At 33.5% G+C, this 21,285-nt stretch overlaps 1 protein-coding gene across 4 annotated transcripts in view; it reads left to right on the forward strand.

The window, feature by feature from the left end:
* The window catches only part of LOC142978212 (uncharacterized), a 177,456-nt gene that overhangs the window by 38,981 nt on the left and 117,190 nt on the right, over positions 1-21,285 (forward strand). For all 4 annotated transcript variants that reach the window (XM_076122550.1, XM_076122551.1, XM_076122552.1 and 1 more), the window contains exon 2: positions 4,842-4,874. In XM_076122550.1, coding sequence (XP_075978665.1) covers positions 4,842-4,874 — 33 coding nt within the window. The remainder of the gene's footprint in view (positions 1-4,841; positions 4,875-21,285) is intronic.

Consider the following 21,285-nt stretch of genomic DNA (forward strand, 5'->3'; position numbering starts at 1 on the left):
TGGGTGGTCCAGTAATGTACAAGAAAAATATAAAGAGAGTTGCCGTGGTTAGAATATTGAAATGTTTTTTATTGTGTAGGATTGTGTAAGTACTTTTGGCTTTATCAGGCAGTAAGCTTAGTTTCTTGGTAGTTGTTCGAATTGAATAAATAGTAAGATTGACTATCAAGACAAATTTGTAATAATCACTAACCTACTGATTGCTGAGGTTTTCTACCCGCAATTCGTGAACAGTTAGGATTTGAGTTCACCACAGTTTTCCCAATACGCAGTTGCCTGCCACTATTACCAAAATTAGTAACCATCAAGTTAAATAAAAATACTTACAATTTAAAAATATAATCCAAAAGAACCTTGTTATCAATATTCTTTTCAAAATCCTATCTTTCTATAATACAGTAAACATCACCCATCCGAACAGGGTTCACCGCAAGAATTCCCAATATCCATAACTGAAAGTTTCCCAAACAGGCGAGGTTACACGACCTTCATACGAGACATTCTTCAACCGTATCAAACTAAGCGACGTCTATCCATAACCGCCGCTTACTTTCCAGATAACCCGAATAACTTTGAAGTTTGGACACACTTTGTACGGTTATATTATTGTTTTGTACATGAGTATATTATTTTTCAACTTCTATTTACAGCTTCATTCCAAAAAAGTATGTTATAAGCTTTCGTGTTGTGTTATTACTGTCTAGTATTTTACAAATAATTATGCGATCATGCATTTTACTTTACGTTACATTACGTTTCAGCGGCAATTACACTATCCATGGTTGTATTTTTTACTCCGTGCATCGGCAATAGATTTACTAGTAAAAATATTTATACACTGTAATTTTTCAACAGCATTTTCAGTCAAAAAGAAATATACTCTGTGCTGTGCTGTTTGTAATTAACCGCATTGCTAACGCGATGCACAATTGAACTTTAGTGCTAAATAGGCAAAAATGGTCTAAAAATAACATGATATCGGTTTTTAGTCAACCCTAACACTATTTACTACTCATATTTTCTATCACCGCATAAAGTAATAAATTAAACATCATATAATTTTCATTTAACATCATTTAAGTGTCTATTACGACAAGCATCCACGTGTCTATAAAATAGGATCTTACGAAATCATGAGGTCTTTAGAACCTCAATAGAACCTCATAATTAATAGCGTTTATATACTGCACCTTGTACAAGAAATTTATGCTAGAACATAAATTAGACATGGGAAAGTATTCAGATAGAATATAAATTATAAATTTGTTCCGAGGACTTGTACATTGATTTATATTTCGAGAAATGACTTTCGAGTAAATTTCACGGTTGCTGGAGATGTTAAACAGATTCCGGGAAGGTGTTTAGAATGTAAGGGATAAAGAGCAATTTCAAGTCATATTTTAGAAGATATTTGCACAAAACTTGACTACAGGGTATTGCTTAGTGTCTGTATATAGCTAAGTATCATATTGTTGAGAATAGTAGGAAAACCTACCTAATTTTTCTCTCTCAGATAAATTATCCAATATAGCTTTCTATTATTTAGTTCGTATTGTAATTTGTTTTAAAATGTAGTTTAATTGTTAAATGCATTTAAAAACAAATTATAACACGATCAAAGTGTGTGAACAAGTGTAATTGGGTACCAAACTATGTCAAGTCCAAATCACCTAAAAGACCGATCACCTAAAAACATCGAGAGCAAACCAACACAAATCACATAATATTTGTGTAATACACCAACCATTAGCATCGTCGCACTAAACGAACAAAATATGAGCGCAAACACCCGAAAATTTAAAACAAACTCACGTGAAAGTAAAACAAGTGAAAAGGCCATCGCAAATTCAAGTCGCATAGTTTCGCTTCAAGTAGTTTCAAAGAGCGTTGTAAACGGTGTAAATATTTGTTCTGTTCGCTCAAACGCAACGAAAGTAGGTATCGGGCACCGCGTAGGGCCGTAATCGGAAGTGCCAAAGAGCGACTGTTTTTATACGGCGTGTTTGAATAGGCGAGGGTCTTTCGACCAGGAAATCGGGGAAAGTTTTGCATGTATTTTGGTTATAATGGGTGTTTAAATTGTTGGATTTATTTGGATTATGTTTACATTCATTATTGGATTCGTCGAGATTTTCTTGACAGTAAGTAAGACACCGCAGAGAATTCGTTTATTACTAAAATCAAATATATCATTTGTTATGTTAGTCAATATTACAAACTTTACCATCTTTCGAGTAATAACTTATCATAGTTAAAATTACTGAATTTACAGCCAGTTCGAACGATAGGGCCAGTGCAAAGAACAGTGAAGAAACTCCTGGCCAGTCTTTTTAATTGCTTTTGTACTTATTTTGAAGCTACTTACTACAGATATTTTACTTTACTTGCCCTCATGCGTGTTAAGTTTTATTGACCGCAGACCCCGGAACCCCTATTACATCGCTTAACGTTAACAATCATTTTACCACATTTTTCTGAGGAAAAAATACAAGAAACTGTTAAAAATTACGGCATGGTGACAGACAAACCGACAACAAAGTTCCAGCAATAAGGTCCGGTTTTTAAACTTTGGGTAAGGAATTCTAACAGTAAGACAAAAAGGAGGCAGCGACACTAACATCAGTATTTAAAAATCGCATTACAACTTCTCCTATAGACTATAAACGCAGTTTTTTACAGTCGGAACTGTCGAACATAGAAAGTTTGACATTTAAAATGTACTGTCAAAATAGTTCTTATCAGCTCGGTAGAGGTTCTAAACAGATTTCCGTGTAAAATTTCTCGACACCAAAGCGATTGTCGGTAGCCGATAGTAGCAGAGAATCGAGGTATCAAAATTCAAAATAAATTGAATCCATAGGCCGTTTATTGTACATAGCTTCTCTAACCCCAACCTTAACAAAATTCAACGAACCGTCGGCGTCACATCGTTACAGCAAATGTAACCATTTAACGGACACACAAGCGACTATGACTCATCTAACGTTAGGTCAAATTTACGCGTTGAAATGCGTTTGAAATGCAACGACATTTCAAGTCCTGATATTCGTGAATATATCTCGTGTAACATGCGTCGTTACAAACTTGATAGTTACATCTTTCATTATTCTATGCAGCCTTTGTTGTTGTAACGTGTTATTTGTTTTCCAGTCTTTCGATTGAGCGTTTTAAAATTGATATTTCTAAGTAGAGTTTATTGTTTCTCCGCCTTCCTACTATTTTTAATATCGATTTATCTCCGTATGTAGGAATGCAAAACTAACTACGACGACCCGCTTCTTGTAGTTCTTAATGGTTTAATATGATGTGTGTGTCTGTTGTGTGCCTAATTAAGGATTCTGTTACCAAATAAAAGTATCAAAAAATCACAATTTAATTTAAAGCTATTTAAAACTAGCCAAAACTGAAATTACGAAAATTTAACTCAAAGGATCAAAAGAGAGCCCCAGCCTCAATAGCTTTCGAATTATTTCATAAATAACTATCTACCTTAACATTTTCAATACAATAATCACTCAAAATCTTCTACGAAGCCAATTCTAAAACACACAAACAAGAAAACGAAACCAAATAACAATTTTATTTACATCTGTTATGAGCTTGCAATTTTTAAACTCGATACGTACAACATATTAAATTGCGAGGGAACTTTATTGGCTGGCTTCGACGCAGTACCTCAAGGCTTTAGCGTGTATATCGTAGATGCACCTTGTACAAGCACATTGTATGTTGTACATAAGGTTCTATCTGTCTAAATCCGTTGAGAGTTAACTCTAAGCTGTTAGCTTTGAAGGAGTTGAGGCGGTAATTTACGGTATTCTGATTTATAGGATAGGTTTTGCTACATATTATTGAAGAATTATTTTAGACGTCTTAAGTATCCGTGCAATGATATTCTAGAGAAAGTGATCCTGTTGTTTCGATATAAAAACATTTTTTTCAGAGAACATAACATTTTAAACTTACAGATAAAAACTTTCGTGTCGCGTAATTGTTATCTAATATTAACAGAGAAAAACGAGATTCCACTTTATAACTTAGATTGTTTAATGCAGGGTAAACTGAATTCATTTATTAGCCAATGTATTAATGTAATTTTGTTTACAAATCTTAAATACGTATAAAGGTGTCTAAAAGAAAAAAAACTAGCCTATACCACCAAAACCAACAATCAAGAAGACAAACAAACACAAAATTAACCCTATAAAAGTAACACCATACGCTTGCAGCATACAGCGACAACCAAATCGAGTAATATGGTGCTTTGCAAATATTTGCCGCTGTTGCTCGTTTTCAATCTCATTTGGTGTAACGAGCTATTTGCGAGCACCCGTTTATTGCTCGCACACCGCTAGCGTTTGCAGGGTTAGAACAGGTTCAATATAATTTTAATACTCTCTAGTGCCAGTATTTTATAGAGCGGAACTTTATTTACGGTATTGATGGCTTTTAAACTAATATTTTATAACTGCTGTCAGTAAGGTTTATTGTACCGTTAAGTGTTTTATAAAAGACTAGTAGCGTGTGCTTTACGTTTGGAAATATTAGTTGGAAGCTTGATTGAACTTGAAAACAGAGGCAGGCTAACTACGCAGATTTGTTTAATTATGAAACGGAAAATGTCACAATTACGGGCAGTCAATATTCCTAGTTAGTACAGTTACATAGTTAGCTACATAAGTAGTAATTATCATTAACATTTTAATTTCACAGTATTTTATTGGCGACATGGACAGTATCTCTGAGTGTTTTTGTAGATCATTTAAATTGCAAAACAAATATTTTTTTGTATAAAAATTGTAATAGTAATAAACGTAATTAACCCTCGTTTTCTTTTTCAGAGCATCGAGATTTTCCAATGGCCGTGCTTTCATGTAAGTGCCTTTTCATGTCATGATTATCTCATGCGATAAGAATTAGGATTATATCACAAAAAAATGCAAACATTCATTCCGGTACTTATTCTGCTATAACTCCAGTCATAAACAAACACCGTCCATACATGTGTAGATAAACTATAGAGTAATTTAACAATCAAGTGAAAATAACAAACCTATAAAACTAACAACACAAACTAATAAATAACAAAACTTATTTTCTGTTATCTCTACCCCATCTATAAATCATCAATTTAAACCAATACTTAAAAATATTGTGGGTCCTCCACAGTATTGTTGCTACAAGACACTCGTAGTGTGGGCAAAGTTTCGCAATAACGATATCGCTATGTGAAACTGGTAGAAAACTGTTGTTTTTTTTACACAACACGAAGGCAATACAATCGAGTTGAGAGGTGTCCCCGCTACGTTTGTTATAACTGCACGATAGAAATTGTGTCAGGAATTTTAAAAGAAAGTCGGCAAAGTGTTTTGTTATGTACTCGTTTTGCTTCGGGATTTCATCCTGCGGTTTTAACGTTGAGTTTTCAAATAGGTTTTATGAAACTGCTTTCAGTTTGACTGTTTCTGTCAAATTGTTTTTAAACTGATTTTTATACTGGAGTTTGTCAATTTAAACTGAGTTTGCGTTAATGATTTCGGCCTAAACTTAGGGTCAGTTTATATCTGACGGAAGAAGCGTCAAACGTAGCTTGTTAAGTAACTATGGTCTTCGATGATGCGAAGACCATAGGTACTTAGTATCATCGAAGCGAAAAATGTGTAAAGCTGAAAGTTTTAATATCAATTTCTTTGTTCTAACGCGACGCATTTTTCATATATATATGAACCGACCCTTAGACCTGTTCTAAGATGTCACACGATGCTAAGTAATGTGCTAATAAGGAACTAGTTAACACTAGTGACGGTGCGATATTGGCATTGTTTATTATTACCGGAGTCGGACAAGCTGCAATGAACCATTGACCTAAAACTATACAGGATTATAACCGGTGAAAGCACACACTAAATAGTCTGACACTGAACTGCAATATTCTTGTAAACTGTCACATCTAAGCCTTAAAACGAGCGCACAAAGCGACTATGAATTTCATGATCACAACGCGAACAATATACGTTCTTCAATAACCTTAAGCGCAGAGCTAAGAATCAGGAACAGGAATAAAATCCCCGAAGATTCCGAGAATTACATTGGAAATTTACTGTTACCAATATATTCGCAGATCCAATACTGCCTGACCTGCATTCAATAGCACTGGTAGCCGGATCAGAAGTTACTCCAACGGCTTCCGCCAACGAGATCGCACAAAAGCTTTTAAACGTTCTCAACATGGATTCACACAAAGCAACCTATACGTTGAACCGCGAGAAGGGAGTGCCATAATTTTTGTTAAGAGTTTCCTTACTGCAAAATATTTTATATAAATTATTTGAAAACGCCTTCGTCTTGAATCTGGAGGACGTAAAGCTACAAAACCGTTCTCGATGTAAAGCATTTTTCACACACCCACTTCATTCTTAAGTAAAATTGCTTTTTCAATGTTGAAGAAAAGAAATCTTGAAGAGGTTTCCTTTTCTCGACTCAAGAATTTTTGAAAAACGTTTTTTGGTCAATAGCTCAGAACTATTATTGTCAGCGCTTAAAATGTTGCGAAATGTTTTTGTTTTTAAATTCAATCAATTCTAGACATGAAGATATTATTATAAGTAAATGGATTCGTAATAGAATATCAATAAATGCTATCTTTAGACGTAAAATAATATCAAGTGAATTTCAACTGATACCTGATTCAATAGAAATTCTTAAACAAAATACTCTTAGAACACAATAATATTTATTTTTCTTTGAGAAAACATTATAATGAAGACAATCCTATCATTGGTGAAGTAGCCATTATATTCTAACAAACAAAAGAAAGTAACAATCAGACGAAGCTGATATCAAGAATGAATGACTGAATGAAAATAATGATATTGAAAGGAATGTATTTTAATATGAATGATGCTTTACGTCTCAATTCTTAAGGGACGTTCGGACAGCGCTTCAAGCTTGCAAATATTTTCAATTCCTCTCATATTTTATTTACGATGCAGGTGTAGAATGTTAAAGATAAAAATCTCATACTCTCGAATTCCGTTTTTATAATTTCTGCTGTTAACTATAAAACATCTAAGTCGTACACCCATTAGACGTACAAAGATTTTGGTATCAGAATCAAGGTAGATGGATATCTACCTTGATTCTGATACCAAAATCTTTTCTTTCGGGGAAATTTTTTTAAACCAATGACTACTGAATAATTATTGCAATACAATTTTTGCATTAGCCCAAGTATATTGCAAGGGATGTCAAGTTAACAGATCATTACTCGATCAGCAGAACCCATTGCGCGAAATGGTGATTCGTGCCCATGAGACTGTATCTATAGTTAACAATAACGGGATTTTATTACCTTGGTTACACTAAATGCGTCATATAAACCTGATTTCACTTTCTTAGGCATATTTCTTCGTTAACCACCAGTTAGTAGCCTGTTTAAGGAAACACAATGAGCAATAACATCTTAAGCGTAGTAAATTTTACAAAATCACCATTATAGTACTTCACTTTCAAGTTATTAGTCTACAATTTCCGAATCACCATTATGAATAATCACTCAACGATATTATCAGCATTCAAATGCAATTCTGCATCCATTATCCCTATAGATTATAATCAGAATAATAATATTTCAATTGTGTACAACATTATTACGGTCAGTAAACGATTTGGGTGTAATACCATCGATTATTCGAAAAGCTTAAGCATGTTTTAAACTGAGTTCATTTGTGGTGGACAAAATGAATTCGCGTAATTATCCCGTAATGTTCCGAAGGTATTACGCGAGTTTATAGTCTTTAATGCACCACAGAATTACGCGTGTGACTTGCCGTAATTATGCGTAAATGAGTTAGTTGGTTTAATTTATGTCACATTGTGCGATGTCAAATGATGTTGCAAGTGATAGATGTTGTATCTTCATTAGATAATTTAATAGAACGCTTTTAATACCTAGTAAAACTAGTATTTAACATGCTATTTATTCCTTAATATAATGGAGAATAATTCCATAGTTATTTATCGTTTTATGGAATTATGTTTTTTTAGAGCTAAAATCGTATTTTTATTAATGACATGAAATAAAATATGTATAGCCCGTAATATGCATTTCTAACAAGAGTTTTAAAGGTTCTATTTTAAAACTTTAGTTACAATCTGGAACTTGATTACAAGTTATGACAATTCGTAATGAACTATATTTGCATAATATTGTTTTCAAATAAAATTTTATTTGTTTTCCTTTACTATTTGATATCTCATAGATTTTACCGATATTTATAGCTTTGATTTAAGCCCATGAGAGCTTACGCGAACAAGTAAATATTTGTAGTAAAGGACAGTGTAGATTAATATCTACACTATTAACAAGATAAAAAGTGTTAAAACTTCACGGAATACTGAGCTTTTTTTTATTTACTTTATAATATATAACTAGGACAACATTTATAAAGAGAAATCACTCCTATATCTTTACAGAAGATATCAAAGGAAGATAAATATATGCCCGGAAAAATATATAAATAATAATTTCAAAAAACTTCTTTATGTTAAAAGTAGAGTTTTTTCTTTGGATGAAGTAAGTTATTTCCGATACTTTACGAGATATTGTAATTTCCCAGTAGATACAAAAAAATTTAAGCTCCTTTTTCATTCTATTGAAAGGAAAGTTTATCCCGTCGCATCGTTTCAAAATTTATTTTATTTTAATAGGCGGTAATATTTTTTTGTCAGAATAAATTATAAATGACACTTTTTTAAAGTGTTCACGTTTCATTCCTGGATAACAATTTTAGTTCAAGCAATAGCCGAGAACTAGACTATAGAAACAAATTATCCAAACTAATACTGATAGATCGCTTAGGCGGCCATAGCGCTGCGCTTAACGTAGTCACCACAGTTTGAACTCCAAGTTCAAGAATAGCGTCAGATAGTGGGTTCAATTCATAAATGAAAAAAAAAATGTGATTTACAAATTCATTGTTATTTCGTGTGTACTATTTACCAATATTTTGTATGTTTGTAAGATCTCCGTGAAATTTTCATTTATAAATGTCACAAAAGTTGTTTATAAAAATATTTTTTCATACAAGTTCTAACATAATTTTAATTTCAAATTTTAATATTCTCCGGCGCAGATTCGCAAGAACCGCCCAAAAATAATAATCTAACGCAATTCTATTTAAAACGAATGAAAATAACTGACACGAATTCATGTAACACGATTGTTTTAGTGTGCAATGAAACGCGATACAGTAGAACGGGCGGTCAGAATGATGCTTCTCAAAAAAAAATCAACGGTAGCTGTGGTTTTGTGAACGACGGATTTTGTAACAACTACCAACATCTGTCCGATTACAAAATTGACTATCGTATAACGTACAGTTTGTTTTAGAGACAGCTGTCGGGATGTTCGCTGGATGGGAAGTAGCTTTTGGTCAACGATTTTAGGGATTAATTTTGGTTTGGTTGGTCGATATAGCTTAAATTCTACATTTCAGGTGTAAGCTAAATTTTTGCTACATATTATGTATGTGTTATATCATCATTGATGATTTGTATATAAGCTGTTCTGGCTATTGGCAGACAAAGACCGTGTTGCAGGTGATTCGCAAAAATAACTATACATAGGTAGGTACAACTTAGAGCCTTGGCGATTTACGTAAATTAGAATTAATTATTCTGTGTTTTCTCAAAATTATACAGTACTTTTTAGTCACAAATAACCCTTTCAAATAAATAAAGCTCTATGGAATCTCAAAATTCCATACAAGTCTTTTGTAATAGGCAACGGAAGTCAAAAAACGTGAACTGATTTACCGGTACGTCCCCGCGTTATGCCTTTATTAGCAATCAACCGTAACAAATGAAGGAACGGACCCCTACCGATGTAAATACGATTGCCGACTATTTTTATTGACACTTCCTGTATTATCGATTTTTAATCCCTGGTTGAACTATGCCGCCGAGTAAAGTTAAGGTGTTTGTCACGCCTATAGTGGTGCAGAAGGTGCCGTATGTTCGGCTCGATTACTAATCCCCGGTTATTAAGGTACAATTAACGATAGTTTATCTATTCAATAGCCTCAAAACTCATACAAAAGAACGCTATTGAATAGATAAACTACCGCTAAATGTACACAGAAACAGGGGGTAAGAGAATCACATTACGGTGTCATCTACAAATAGTTTTATTTTGAGTCTGACTCTTCCTTATTCTTAACCTCTTTTGTGTAAGCTTAACCAAGTAAAGGCTTAGTCAAATTATAAGTCGTGTATAAAAAAACTATTGGCCATAATAATACATATTTTATTGCCCTTATTATATTGAAAAAGTACATATTTTCTATATTACCATATCTTGTTAAAAATCATAAACAATTTAAGTTATACGTACCTAAAATTTAATTGAAGGTTCAGCAGAGCAACGATTCATAAGTAATTAAACAAATTACAATCAAAGAGAAAATATACGCCCCGCAGTGCTATAAGTACCTTTGAAATTCTTATCACGTTTGCATATCAATTAGATTAATAAATCAATCACCTTATCTACCTCACTTAAAATTCTTCGATATTCATTACGCTCATTGCATATTGCTGTGATAAACATTACGAATGCATCGATGACATTAGAAAGTTTTACGACTTACTAAATCGTTCGATACGATACAATCGATTTGAACCACAGCTACAATCGAATGATTTAAACCCCAGTCTTCGATAATCTCGTAGGTAATTTTTCAATCAGCGCCTCTTTAAAACTTTGATTGTCGATAATCGATTCTAACCCGTTGCGTTAAGACATCGATACCGTTTGCTCACCGTTTGATTTATCCGAGTTACTGTGTAATCGATACTATCGATAATGATGCACACGCGCCTAAATAAATACGCCTCGATAATAATCTTTAGATGAGATTTAGGGAGGTGTGGGTGTCTATATTTGTTATAATAATATGTAAATAAAAATATTTTTTTTTCTTGTTAGTACAGAGATTATTGACGAATCAATATGACTACGAACTAAAGCCGCACTTTCGAAAACATTTTTTTTACCTATTTTACCCACAAATCCGTGTTACACCAATATTTTGTAAGCTAAACCGACACATGAATTTTGACTTTGCCTGCAAATTATGTATTTAACTTCAATGTCAAGACTTTTGTATGCGGTCACACATTTCATTGAAGAAAGTAACGTAAAGCTAAAGGTACAACGGATTAAGGAATTCGTATTTACATTCGAATGACCGAATGAATGTACGGGTGAGTGTGTCGGGCGCGGCGCGTTAATCGGCACTCAGTGACATTGAATGATTCATTCAGACGACTGTTTGTCAGCTTGTTAGGGCTTTAAGTCTTTAGACAATGTACGAGACATTATAGGCATTTATCTGCAAGTCAAAGGACCTGATAGTGTGGACACATTTGAATGACTGGACAAGCAAAATATAGCATATAAGATTACGTGTTTAAAATATTGAACGACTAACAGTTTATTCTCTTGAGTACGTATATTATTATTTAGAGTTGGTACTATTTTTATTGTTGTTGCATAGTACTTAAAAATGACCGCTTAACAACAATTTTTACATATTATTATAATGAAAAAAATACATATTTTTTGTAATTCAGTCCACTATTGTTTGACTTCTTAACAACAAAACTTGAATTATTTTTATAGGTCAAGGTATCGAAATAAGAAAAGGTTAACGACCTTTTAATTCTTTACACGGAGAAGCTATTTAATCCATAAATAGCTTTGTCCTCCCACAAGGTTCAGCTGACCGTTTTGATTGATTGATTACTATCACGTCATACCTTCCTACATTTTATAATTACTACACGTGGTTGAAATAAAGCCTTTTCAATAAGGAAATTGACAGTCATATTTAATTGCTGTACCAATGTCATGTTTACACTTCTTTTGACTGGACTATGATCAATATAGACTCTGAATTTTAAACCATTCAAGACATTAGTTGAACAACTGGTAACCTTTTTTATTAACCTGGTTTGGCAGAAGTTTACTGTCACTTGATATTTTACAAAAACTTCTTTAGAATTTAGACCAGACAGTCAAATTAGGCTTAATTGTTGATATTGAATCAATCGATTTCATCTTGATGCCTTATTTTTCTCAAATCATTTAGTCTTGAACTTTATTTATATACTGCTGCATTATGCCAATAACGAAAAAATGCATGCACAAATACAGCCGTATACATACACATTACTAAATATACTACCTCCATATTGTTCACCGACAAGGAACAAAAGCCTGCCGTGCGATTAATCTATACTAATATTATAAAGCTGAAGAGTTTGTTTGTTTGATTGTTTGTTTGTTTGTTTGAACGCGCTAATCTCAAGAACTACTGGTTCGATTTAAAAAAATCTTTCATTGCTAGATAGCCCATTTATCGAGAAAGGCTATAGGCTATATATCATTAGGCTACGACCAATAGGAGCAGAGCAGCAGTAAAAAATGTTACAAAAACGGGGGAAAATATGACCCATTCTCCCTTATGTGTTGCAAGCAAAGTTGCGCGGGTCAGCTAGTGTCCAATAAAAGTTCAGAATACGCACCGTTCATAATTGATACACCATTGATACTGTTAAGGTGTTGCCACACACATTGATTTATGCGTCGCTTCCGTCGCGACGAAACGTGCCGCGTACAACGTGTATTGTTACAAATTAAAATTAAGGCTGCTTTTTTCTGTTTTTTTTTTAGTATGGGTGTTCTGGTAATCAGTGTGGTAGTGCTTTATTGGTTGATTTTAGGGACGCGACTAATTTTAAAATTTAAGAAATCTACAAGCTGTCTCCAATTTTTTTTCTTAACGGTAGTTTACGATTTTTATTTTCGGTACAAGGTAAAAGATAGGAAGAAGAAGCAGGTTGAAGATACAAAAAGCAATTAACCAAAAAAAAAAAATATTTATAATAATATAAATAAAAACAGTTTAATTACAATTGCGAGGAAAACACATCTCATCCTGTTCACATTCTGTATCTCATGCTGGCATCTGCAAATTGCTAGAAGTTTTACATTCCAACTTACCATATTTCCGCTGTGCTATCTATTAAACCAAATTGTACTCTAATACTAATTACAACTACTAACTAAAATACTCTAAAATAAACTACTTCGCTACTACGTAGTTCGTTACGCTCAGCCGTCTCATAAACCACGCTAAACACACCGCAATGCTGATACTAAGCATTATTGATAGCACTGCCCTCAAACGTTACAACGCCGAATATCCCATACCTACACACGTATTGAGTGTCACACGCTCGAGACATTTGACACTTCATTCATCAATATCGACCTATCCGGTAAAGTAGTGGTCGCGTTTGGCTGTGCAGACTTGGGATAGTTTGTGGCTGAGTTTAGCAAACTGATGGACTTAACATTTTAATTGTCTACTTGTTGATAGTAATAATAAGCAATAAGTAATAAGCATTCGGTAACCAATCTGGGGCTGGAACTTAGTAAAAAATGGCTTAAAACGCCTGGGAATAAAAATGCTTAGATTGCATACATTCAAGTACAAAAAATCGAATTTCATAAATCTTTACACAATAATTACCATTTGGCTTTAATCCATTTTTAAATATTTTGGATAACTTGTGAACTTTTGTTTATTAATATTAATATAACAAAGATTTATAGAAATTTGTAGTCTCCATGACAAGCAAATAGTTTGCTTAAATTTGCCAGATGAGAATGCCCCCTAAATGGCGGAATTACGTACACAAGTATACGCAACACATTAAGGGCTTAATGTTCTATCTACGTTTTCATATTGCAGTGAAATTGGGTCAGTTAATTCATTCATTGTTTGATGTATGATGCTTTGTACAACATTTTGTGAACCGTGAATCATTTACGTCATTTTACGGTACATAAAATACGTAAATATTTCGCACGAAATAATGTAATAGGCCTTACCGATGAATATTGAAATATCAGAAAGCTAAAGCTTAATTCATTGACCGTTAGAGTTCAACAAAAAAATTGTTATTTTATTGGTTACGGATAAATGCTGGATAAAGTAACTAATCTTACAAATAAGATTTGTGAAGAATCTTAAAAGGAATGTCTACTACGAAGTTTTAGGCGAAGCGGAGTAATAATACTATACTTAGAGTAGACAAAATACATAAAATTATATGCATTACAATGTCACAAAAACACACAAACCTCGAGCCCATATGTTCCACAAGGGTCTCAAGACTATGTCATTCCATTATTTTATTCCTCACTTCATACAGATAGATAAAGAAAAAGCATTACATTCTGTCTGCTAATACTCATGGGTATAGAAGTCCTATTATTATGTATACAAGTTCTTCTATCATTACATTAACGCGATGTGCGAACATGAAAATCTCCCAAAGGACTGCGTATCACCTTGACGGGACAATTACTGTAAGGGTAAATGAAAAGTGCATACAACATGTTATGCTAATTGTTTGGTGCAATTTAATTTACTCCCTTGTCAACGGGCTCTTACGATGGTGTGACATGCAAATGTACGTTTAACCTAAGGACGTTTGAATGGCAGTTTTATGGGTTTTTAAAGACAACTAACGTACCGGGAATTTGTCATGTAGGGACAAACATATGGACAAGGGATATACAGTACAATCGGGCCCGATTAACCAACTTATGGTAGACTAACTGACCCCCGCAACTTCGCTTGCGTCCCACAAAAGAGAATGCGTCATATTTTACCCGTTTTTGAAACATTTTTTACTGGTACTCTGCTCCTTTTAGTCGTAGCGTGATGATATTATAGCCTTCCTCGATAAATGGGCTATCTAACACTGAAATAATTTTTCAAATCGAACCAGTAGTTCCTGAGATAAGCGCGTTCAAACAAACATACAAACAAACAAACAAACTCTTCAGCTTTATAATATTAGTATAGATAATAGTTGTTTTTTTCGTGTATCAAACTCACAAGATTGTGGCAGTAATGTTCTGAAATTACTGTCAACGTCATATATTCCAATTAGATAAAGCTGCACAGCTACGACCGCTGTAAAAGAACAATCAACAAACTCAATCAAGCTTTTGATAAGAAATTTAGCAAGTTCAATGCCAGACATTCAATATGAAGGCAAAACATCAGTCAAAAATTTATTAGATTGACTTAGTCTGGTTTCTACGAGATTGTTCGTTTAAAGCACTGTATACCATTCCAGGGAATCCAAAATTAGCAAACTGAAATTACAGTTCACAATACAAACGTTTCAAGCAGAATTTTGGGCGAATAATCGTTCAATTATAGAAAATTTGCACACCGCAAACAGAGGACACGAACCGAGTACAATACATAATTAACTACGTATTCCCTAGTGTGAATATGAACCAAATTTCAAACTACAGTCAGAGAAACACTTATTAATTCAACGAACTGAATCACTGGGTTAAACATCAGTGTGTGACTAGCTTAACCCAGGGGCATTCTTGTGGCGTTATTAACTACGAGGCTATTGCCATCAACTTGGGAATTAATGAAGTAATTGATACAAATATTTATTTTGTGATACGTTTACGTAATGAAAAGAAAACCAACGCCAGCAATCGTTTGACTTTCCAAAGTAAAATAGGGATGCAAAGGCAATATTTAACTTTTATGTTTAACATAGATATAAGATATCTAACATACGATTTTGGTCGTTTAAAGAAAATCTAGCCATTATGTTAGCTTAGTAAAAAAAAAATTGAAGCAATAAAATACAATAAAGGTATCGAACTGAAAAGTAAATTGCTAGCTAGTTTGAAATATCAATTTACAAATTAATATTATTCAGTACATATACCCACTTTATCAATTTATTCGGTCTAGGTAACGAGTTAAAAACCTCTAGGGCATTCTCCATAGACCTTTCACAGCTATGAATATAGATCAAAGTTTAAACGTATCAAATATTGATGGCAAAGATCTATTGCCTTGCAGAGAGAATTGATTGATAAAGATCAATCAAATTGCTAGAGCTCGGAGCTTGATGCACAAAGTGAGTGATGGGACTGATTGATTTTTAAAGAGTGCTTTAGTTGATTCTTTGAAACTTGCAGAACGGATAGACGAACTAGACTTTTGTATTAAAATCTACATCTACAACGCTTTTAAGGAGAAAATTATGATTAAGTTTGCTTGTTTCGAGTACATGGTGAAAAATGTCAATAATATTAAAGTTTCGTATAATCGATGCAATGAATTTAAATCTTAAAAAAATCAATTTAACCCATGAATGTCCTACTGTTGGGCAAGGGTCTCCTCTCAGAATGAGGGGGGTTAGGCCTTCAGTGCACCACGCTGGCCAAGTGCGGATAGGGCAATACTTAATGAACTCAAACATAAAAAAAATCGCTGTCTGTATCGCGATGTCTGTTTATTTGTTTTCATTTTCGTATCATTTGTGGAACTTACACATAAAAACAGAACACATAAGAACAGAAAAAAAAACAAATCTTACTCTTGTCCTAAAAGTTTATTTTTATTCCAAAGATCAGACACTGTAGAGACCCGATTAGGTAGTTTAATCACATTTGAAATGTACAAATAAACCCACAACATTTCGTAACAAAATACAAAGATACAAGTTGTACCTCTCACAGATTACATCAAAGCGGAACATAAAAATTTAAACAAGCATGAAAACATATAAAAAGTAAATAATGCGATCATTACAGAAGGTACGGTACACTAAATCGATAACAAATAGCAGGAAACGATATACGTTTACGAGTATTACTGGCGTAGCGTATTTGTATTAGAATTAAATAGAACTTTATCATTCGCGGTAACACCCCGCTGGGCGATTGAGAAAATCTTCGGAATAAAGATTAACTAATGTCTCTTTATATTTCATGTTTAGTTCTTTATAAATACGGTACAAAAAGATATAAAAGTATAGTTTCCAAATCGTAAAAATAAATATAATTTGCTATAAAATTTAAACGATCGGTTCGAACAACATAATGCTTGTGTGTGAAATGAAGTCATTATCATAATAAGCTTTTGTATCATAAACAATAGCAATATTTTGACAGCCTTCTAAATATACTATTTCATTGCCTTCTCCTCTAAAACGTCGACAAAATTGATATGTCACATTATTTCTATGCTTTACGATAATGTCTCCATTCAAACAACTCTATCGACAAACAATCCCGTACCACACAATAAGTTTCTAAAACCAATAATCATTTCTCCAATATTTATTGTTTATATAAAACTGAGATATCATTTCCATTAACCGTAAAGTATTATAACGCCAAGGAAGAATAACACTGTAAACAAAAGAGCTTCATAGAAACACATGCACATTTAATTTTACAGCCTTATACATTATGGAGAAAAGATTGAAAGGCAATTCATAATCGGTTCGTTTTGAAATAATAAGTATTATAAATACACGCCCACGTACGCCTACACGGACAATGGAAACGGTATAACGTTTATGTGAATCGGATGAAATAATATGAATCTTTGATAGTTCTGTTGAACATTTGTGAATAGATAAAAATCGCATTGAATATATTAACACATATTAAATTGGTACATTTTATATTTTAAGAAACTTTACACTGTGTAGCTAATTCATCTAGAATTTGAAGATAAATTAGCAAAACCTTATATCTGATCCTGGTTTGCTAGACGTTTCGGCACGGGTTATTAAACAAGCTATGGCAGGAAGCTTTTGTTACAAGTTTCGTTTTGTTACAAAAAGTCTTAGGTTAATGCACTCAAGTATTTACAATCAATCAATTTTCGTTGTTGTTATTTATCACCTTTACACTTATCTCATAATTTCTTCAAAACATTTTCTCATAACCATCATGACCTGGAAACACACAAACAGAATTCACTAAAACACTTCGCCAAGCCCTTCTAAAAGGTGATGACGACATTAAGATAAAGCGAAGAGCCTCGTCCCAACATTTACTTATTAATTACGCAATTTGACCATCAATGAGATAGTGTACCTACCGCGTGGACATACAAAGTAGCTATTGCTTGCAACTTTATGAATGTGTTATAAAGCTTATCCATGTTACGATCGATGGTAAAACTAAATTTCTTAAACGCGTTTTCTAGGTATACAATTAAAAAAAACAACGTGATGAAACTTAGCATGCCTTAAAGTTCTTCAACACAGTGTGATGGAGTTATAGCCTTACCCTCCCTCATTGATGGAGGAGCCTATTGCCCAGCGGTGGAACGATAATAGCTTAAAAATTATAATACGGTCTCATGCAATATCAGACACGACAGGCACATCATAAATGAGACTGCGTTGCCACGCTGCGTTGTACGCTGTCTACGCTAATGCAAATAACTCAGTAAGTATAGGTTATTCTAACAATACGTAATACGCGAATGCTTTTTAGTATATCAAACAAGTTTCACGGGTTATGGATAAGTGCCTGATATCCTACCTGGCAGCAAATGTATGAAAAAAACATATCAAAATACTTCCTGGTAAGCAAACCAGTACATATTTAAAAGTGATGAAACCAAGTACAGTATTTTTATCTATCAAATGTAGACTATTTGATAGATAAAAATACTGTACTTGGTTACCATCAGTAGTAAAACTAAGTATAACAAATAGATTTTATCCAGTAACAGCTCATAATCGAAAATTAAGTGTCCATTAATCCTATGACAGTAAGCGGGTGGCATCACAGTGTCAATTATACGGTAGTAAGGTTAATAGATGTTGTAAAAGCGATCTATCAACTTTTGTTGATGGACTGGTTGACTCACGATCTTAGGAGCTTTTGATGACTCAAATACTTGTTCTTTTAAATGTAATGTTAGGTTTCATAACTTTTATAAATTGTAAATATTGTTGTGTAAATGAGGATGCCTCCGTGGCGCAGTGGTTTAGGTCACCACGCTGCAACCATTGCGCCGGGAGGTCGTGGGTTCGATTCCCACACGGGACAATTATTTGTGCGATCCACAAATAATTGTTTCGGGTTTGGTTGTGCTTTGTGTCCGTTGCTTGCATGTTTGTAAAAGTTCCCGCGACACAAGAGCAATTCTTAGTGCGGGAGTTGTCTTTAAAAAAAAAAGCAGAAGCTTTTATAATAAAAACGAATAGTTGTCTGTTAAGTTCAACATAGTTTAAACGAAGTAGTTTTGAAGGTTATTTTGACTTTCCTATCATAATTATACAGTAAAAATGTAAAAGGGAAAATGGATCTTTGGACTGACCGAATTTGCTGTCCAACTGTTTCAATTAGCGACTTTTATTGGTCTTAGTTATTGGAAACAAAGAAATAAAGAACAATAAAATTATTACTCGTAAATAAATATTTTGAGGTTTTATAAAATCATTTACATTAACAAAAATTATTTCTTAATGCGACTTAATGTAAATTATTTATATTCTTGTTCGGTTTTCACGTTTTACATTTTAAAACCTTTCTGCCCTAGAAAAAAGTAGAGCATTAATATTTCAGTCATGTTCACCTGCGGCCGTATATCAAATTCGCAATGAATTACATTTTTATTTCAAAAACTGAGTTCTGCAAACAGAAATAGCATCGGCGGTCATTTTAAAAAAGAACTGCTTTGTTTTATCTTACCATTAACCTATAAACCTATTTACCTTTTATATCTACCTGTTATTCCAATAGTTTTATGTCCACATAAACAAACAATAAAACAAAGTTAAAACCAGTGGCCGAGCCACCTAACTTCAGCAGTTGTCAACCATTAATTCAAGCGATCGTGACAAAGTTGTCACTTTATATAAACGTCTGTGGGACATTTATCTTGGTGTGACAACGTAACCAATGTCGGCAGCCAAGTGAGCGTATTAAAACTAAGCCTGCAACGTTCCTCACTATTAACATAAATTATTACAACAATATTCAACTTTATCGCTATTGTAATAAGGACTAAAGATTCACTGAAGACTACCGTTTATATAAACCATAAATCTGTGCGAATGTCTTAAGTGGTGTACTCGGAATGTTTGTTACAACTGTACAATATCGCATATAAATCTTATAGTAAAGATTTCGAGCGTGCAACTTAATGAATCACTTGTTTGTAAGACTGTATGTAATTTGTACGTGCATAGGTGAATCGATCTTTAAAAGGAATGAGAGATAATGTGACACCGTGACCTTTTTGTCGAGTGAATAAGTCAATCGGGAAATAAGGACGAGGTAATCACACATTTATGTTTACGATATATTAATTACTTATCTGTACGACAAGACGTGACCACATACATGATATCGCGCTTGTTATACCCGAAGGTGTGAATAAAATACACCGACATTTTGCAATTAACAATGTTAGTCCCATATGGGCACGTTACCCAATTCGCAACTAATATTAAGAAAAATATACCTAAATTAGAAAAACGTACGTTCCCAATAGCACGTTGCGTTGGACGAAGTGCTATTGGGAATCAAATATGTAACCTCATGTTGGGCAGTCGGGTATACGTACTATTGATCACGCCACAAGAGCAGTCCTTTAAATCAATTATCTGTTTAACAAACCGTGACTAATCGGCGATAAATGTCAAAGAAACGCATAAAATCTTTAAAACAAACAGTTATTTTGATATAACATCAAACAGTGGAGATCAAAACATGCCTGTTTAAGGTAAACTGAGCGATTGGAAGCATGTTTGAGAGGCAATAAAGACGTCTACGCCTGTATCATTAGTGCGCGTTAAGTTGTACGTTGAACACGGTGTGGTGAAAGAATCATTTCATGCGGTGACCGGTAGCGTTGGTATGCATGCTTTTAAACCGAAATTGTGGTACTGTTATGATATTGAATTACTTCGACATGAAATATGCACTTAATATGTACTTATAAATATTTTAACAAGCGTCTACCTGCGACTTCGTCCGCGTGAAAAAAAACGGGGTAAAAAAATCATTAAAATCCGTTTTGTAGCTTTTTGTGAAAGAATACCAAATATACATACACTCATCCTTTCAATCTTTCGCGTTTAGGTATGATGTTAATAGCATACCTAGTTCAGATATATTTTTGCCAATTCATTGAAATGTTTGACTTCCGTAAGGTACATTATATATTTAGATACATACATCTTTAGATAAAGATATAATGTTTACAGTCAGATTTTGTGTAAGATCTAGATTTATATCTATGTAAAACATATTGGGCGTGACACTACCAATTTTACTACTCATCTATTTTCATTAGAAAAATAACGATAGCAACTTATAACCATCAGATACAGATTTTTACCAAAATTACG

The sequence above is a fragment of the Anticarsia gemmatalis genome, chromosome 14 (genome assembly GCF_050436995.1).
Source record: "Anticarsia gemmatalis isolate Benzon Research Colony breed Stoneville strain chromosome 14, ilAntGemm2 primary, whole genome shotgun sequence".
Lineage (NCBI taxonomy): Eukaryota > Metazoa > Arthropoda > Insecta > Lepidoptera > Erebidae > Anticarsia > Anticarsia gemmatalis.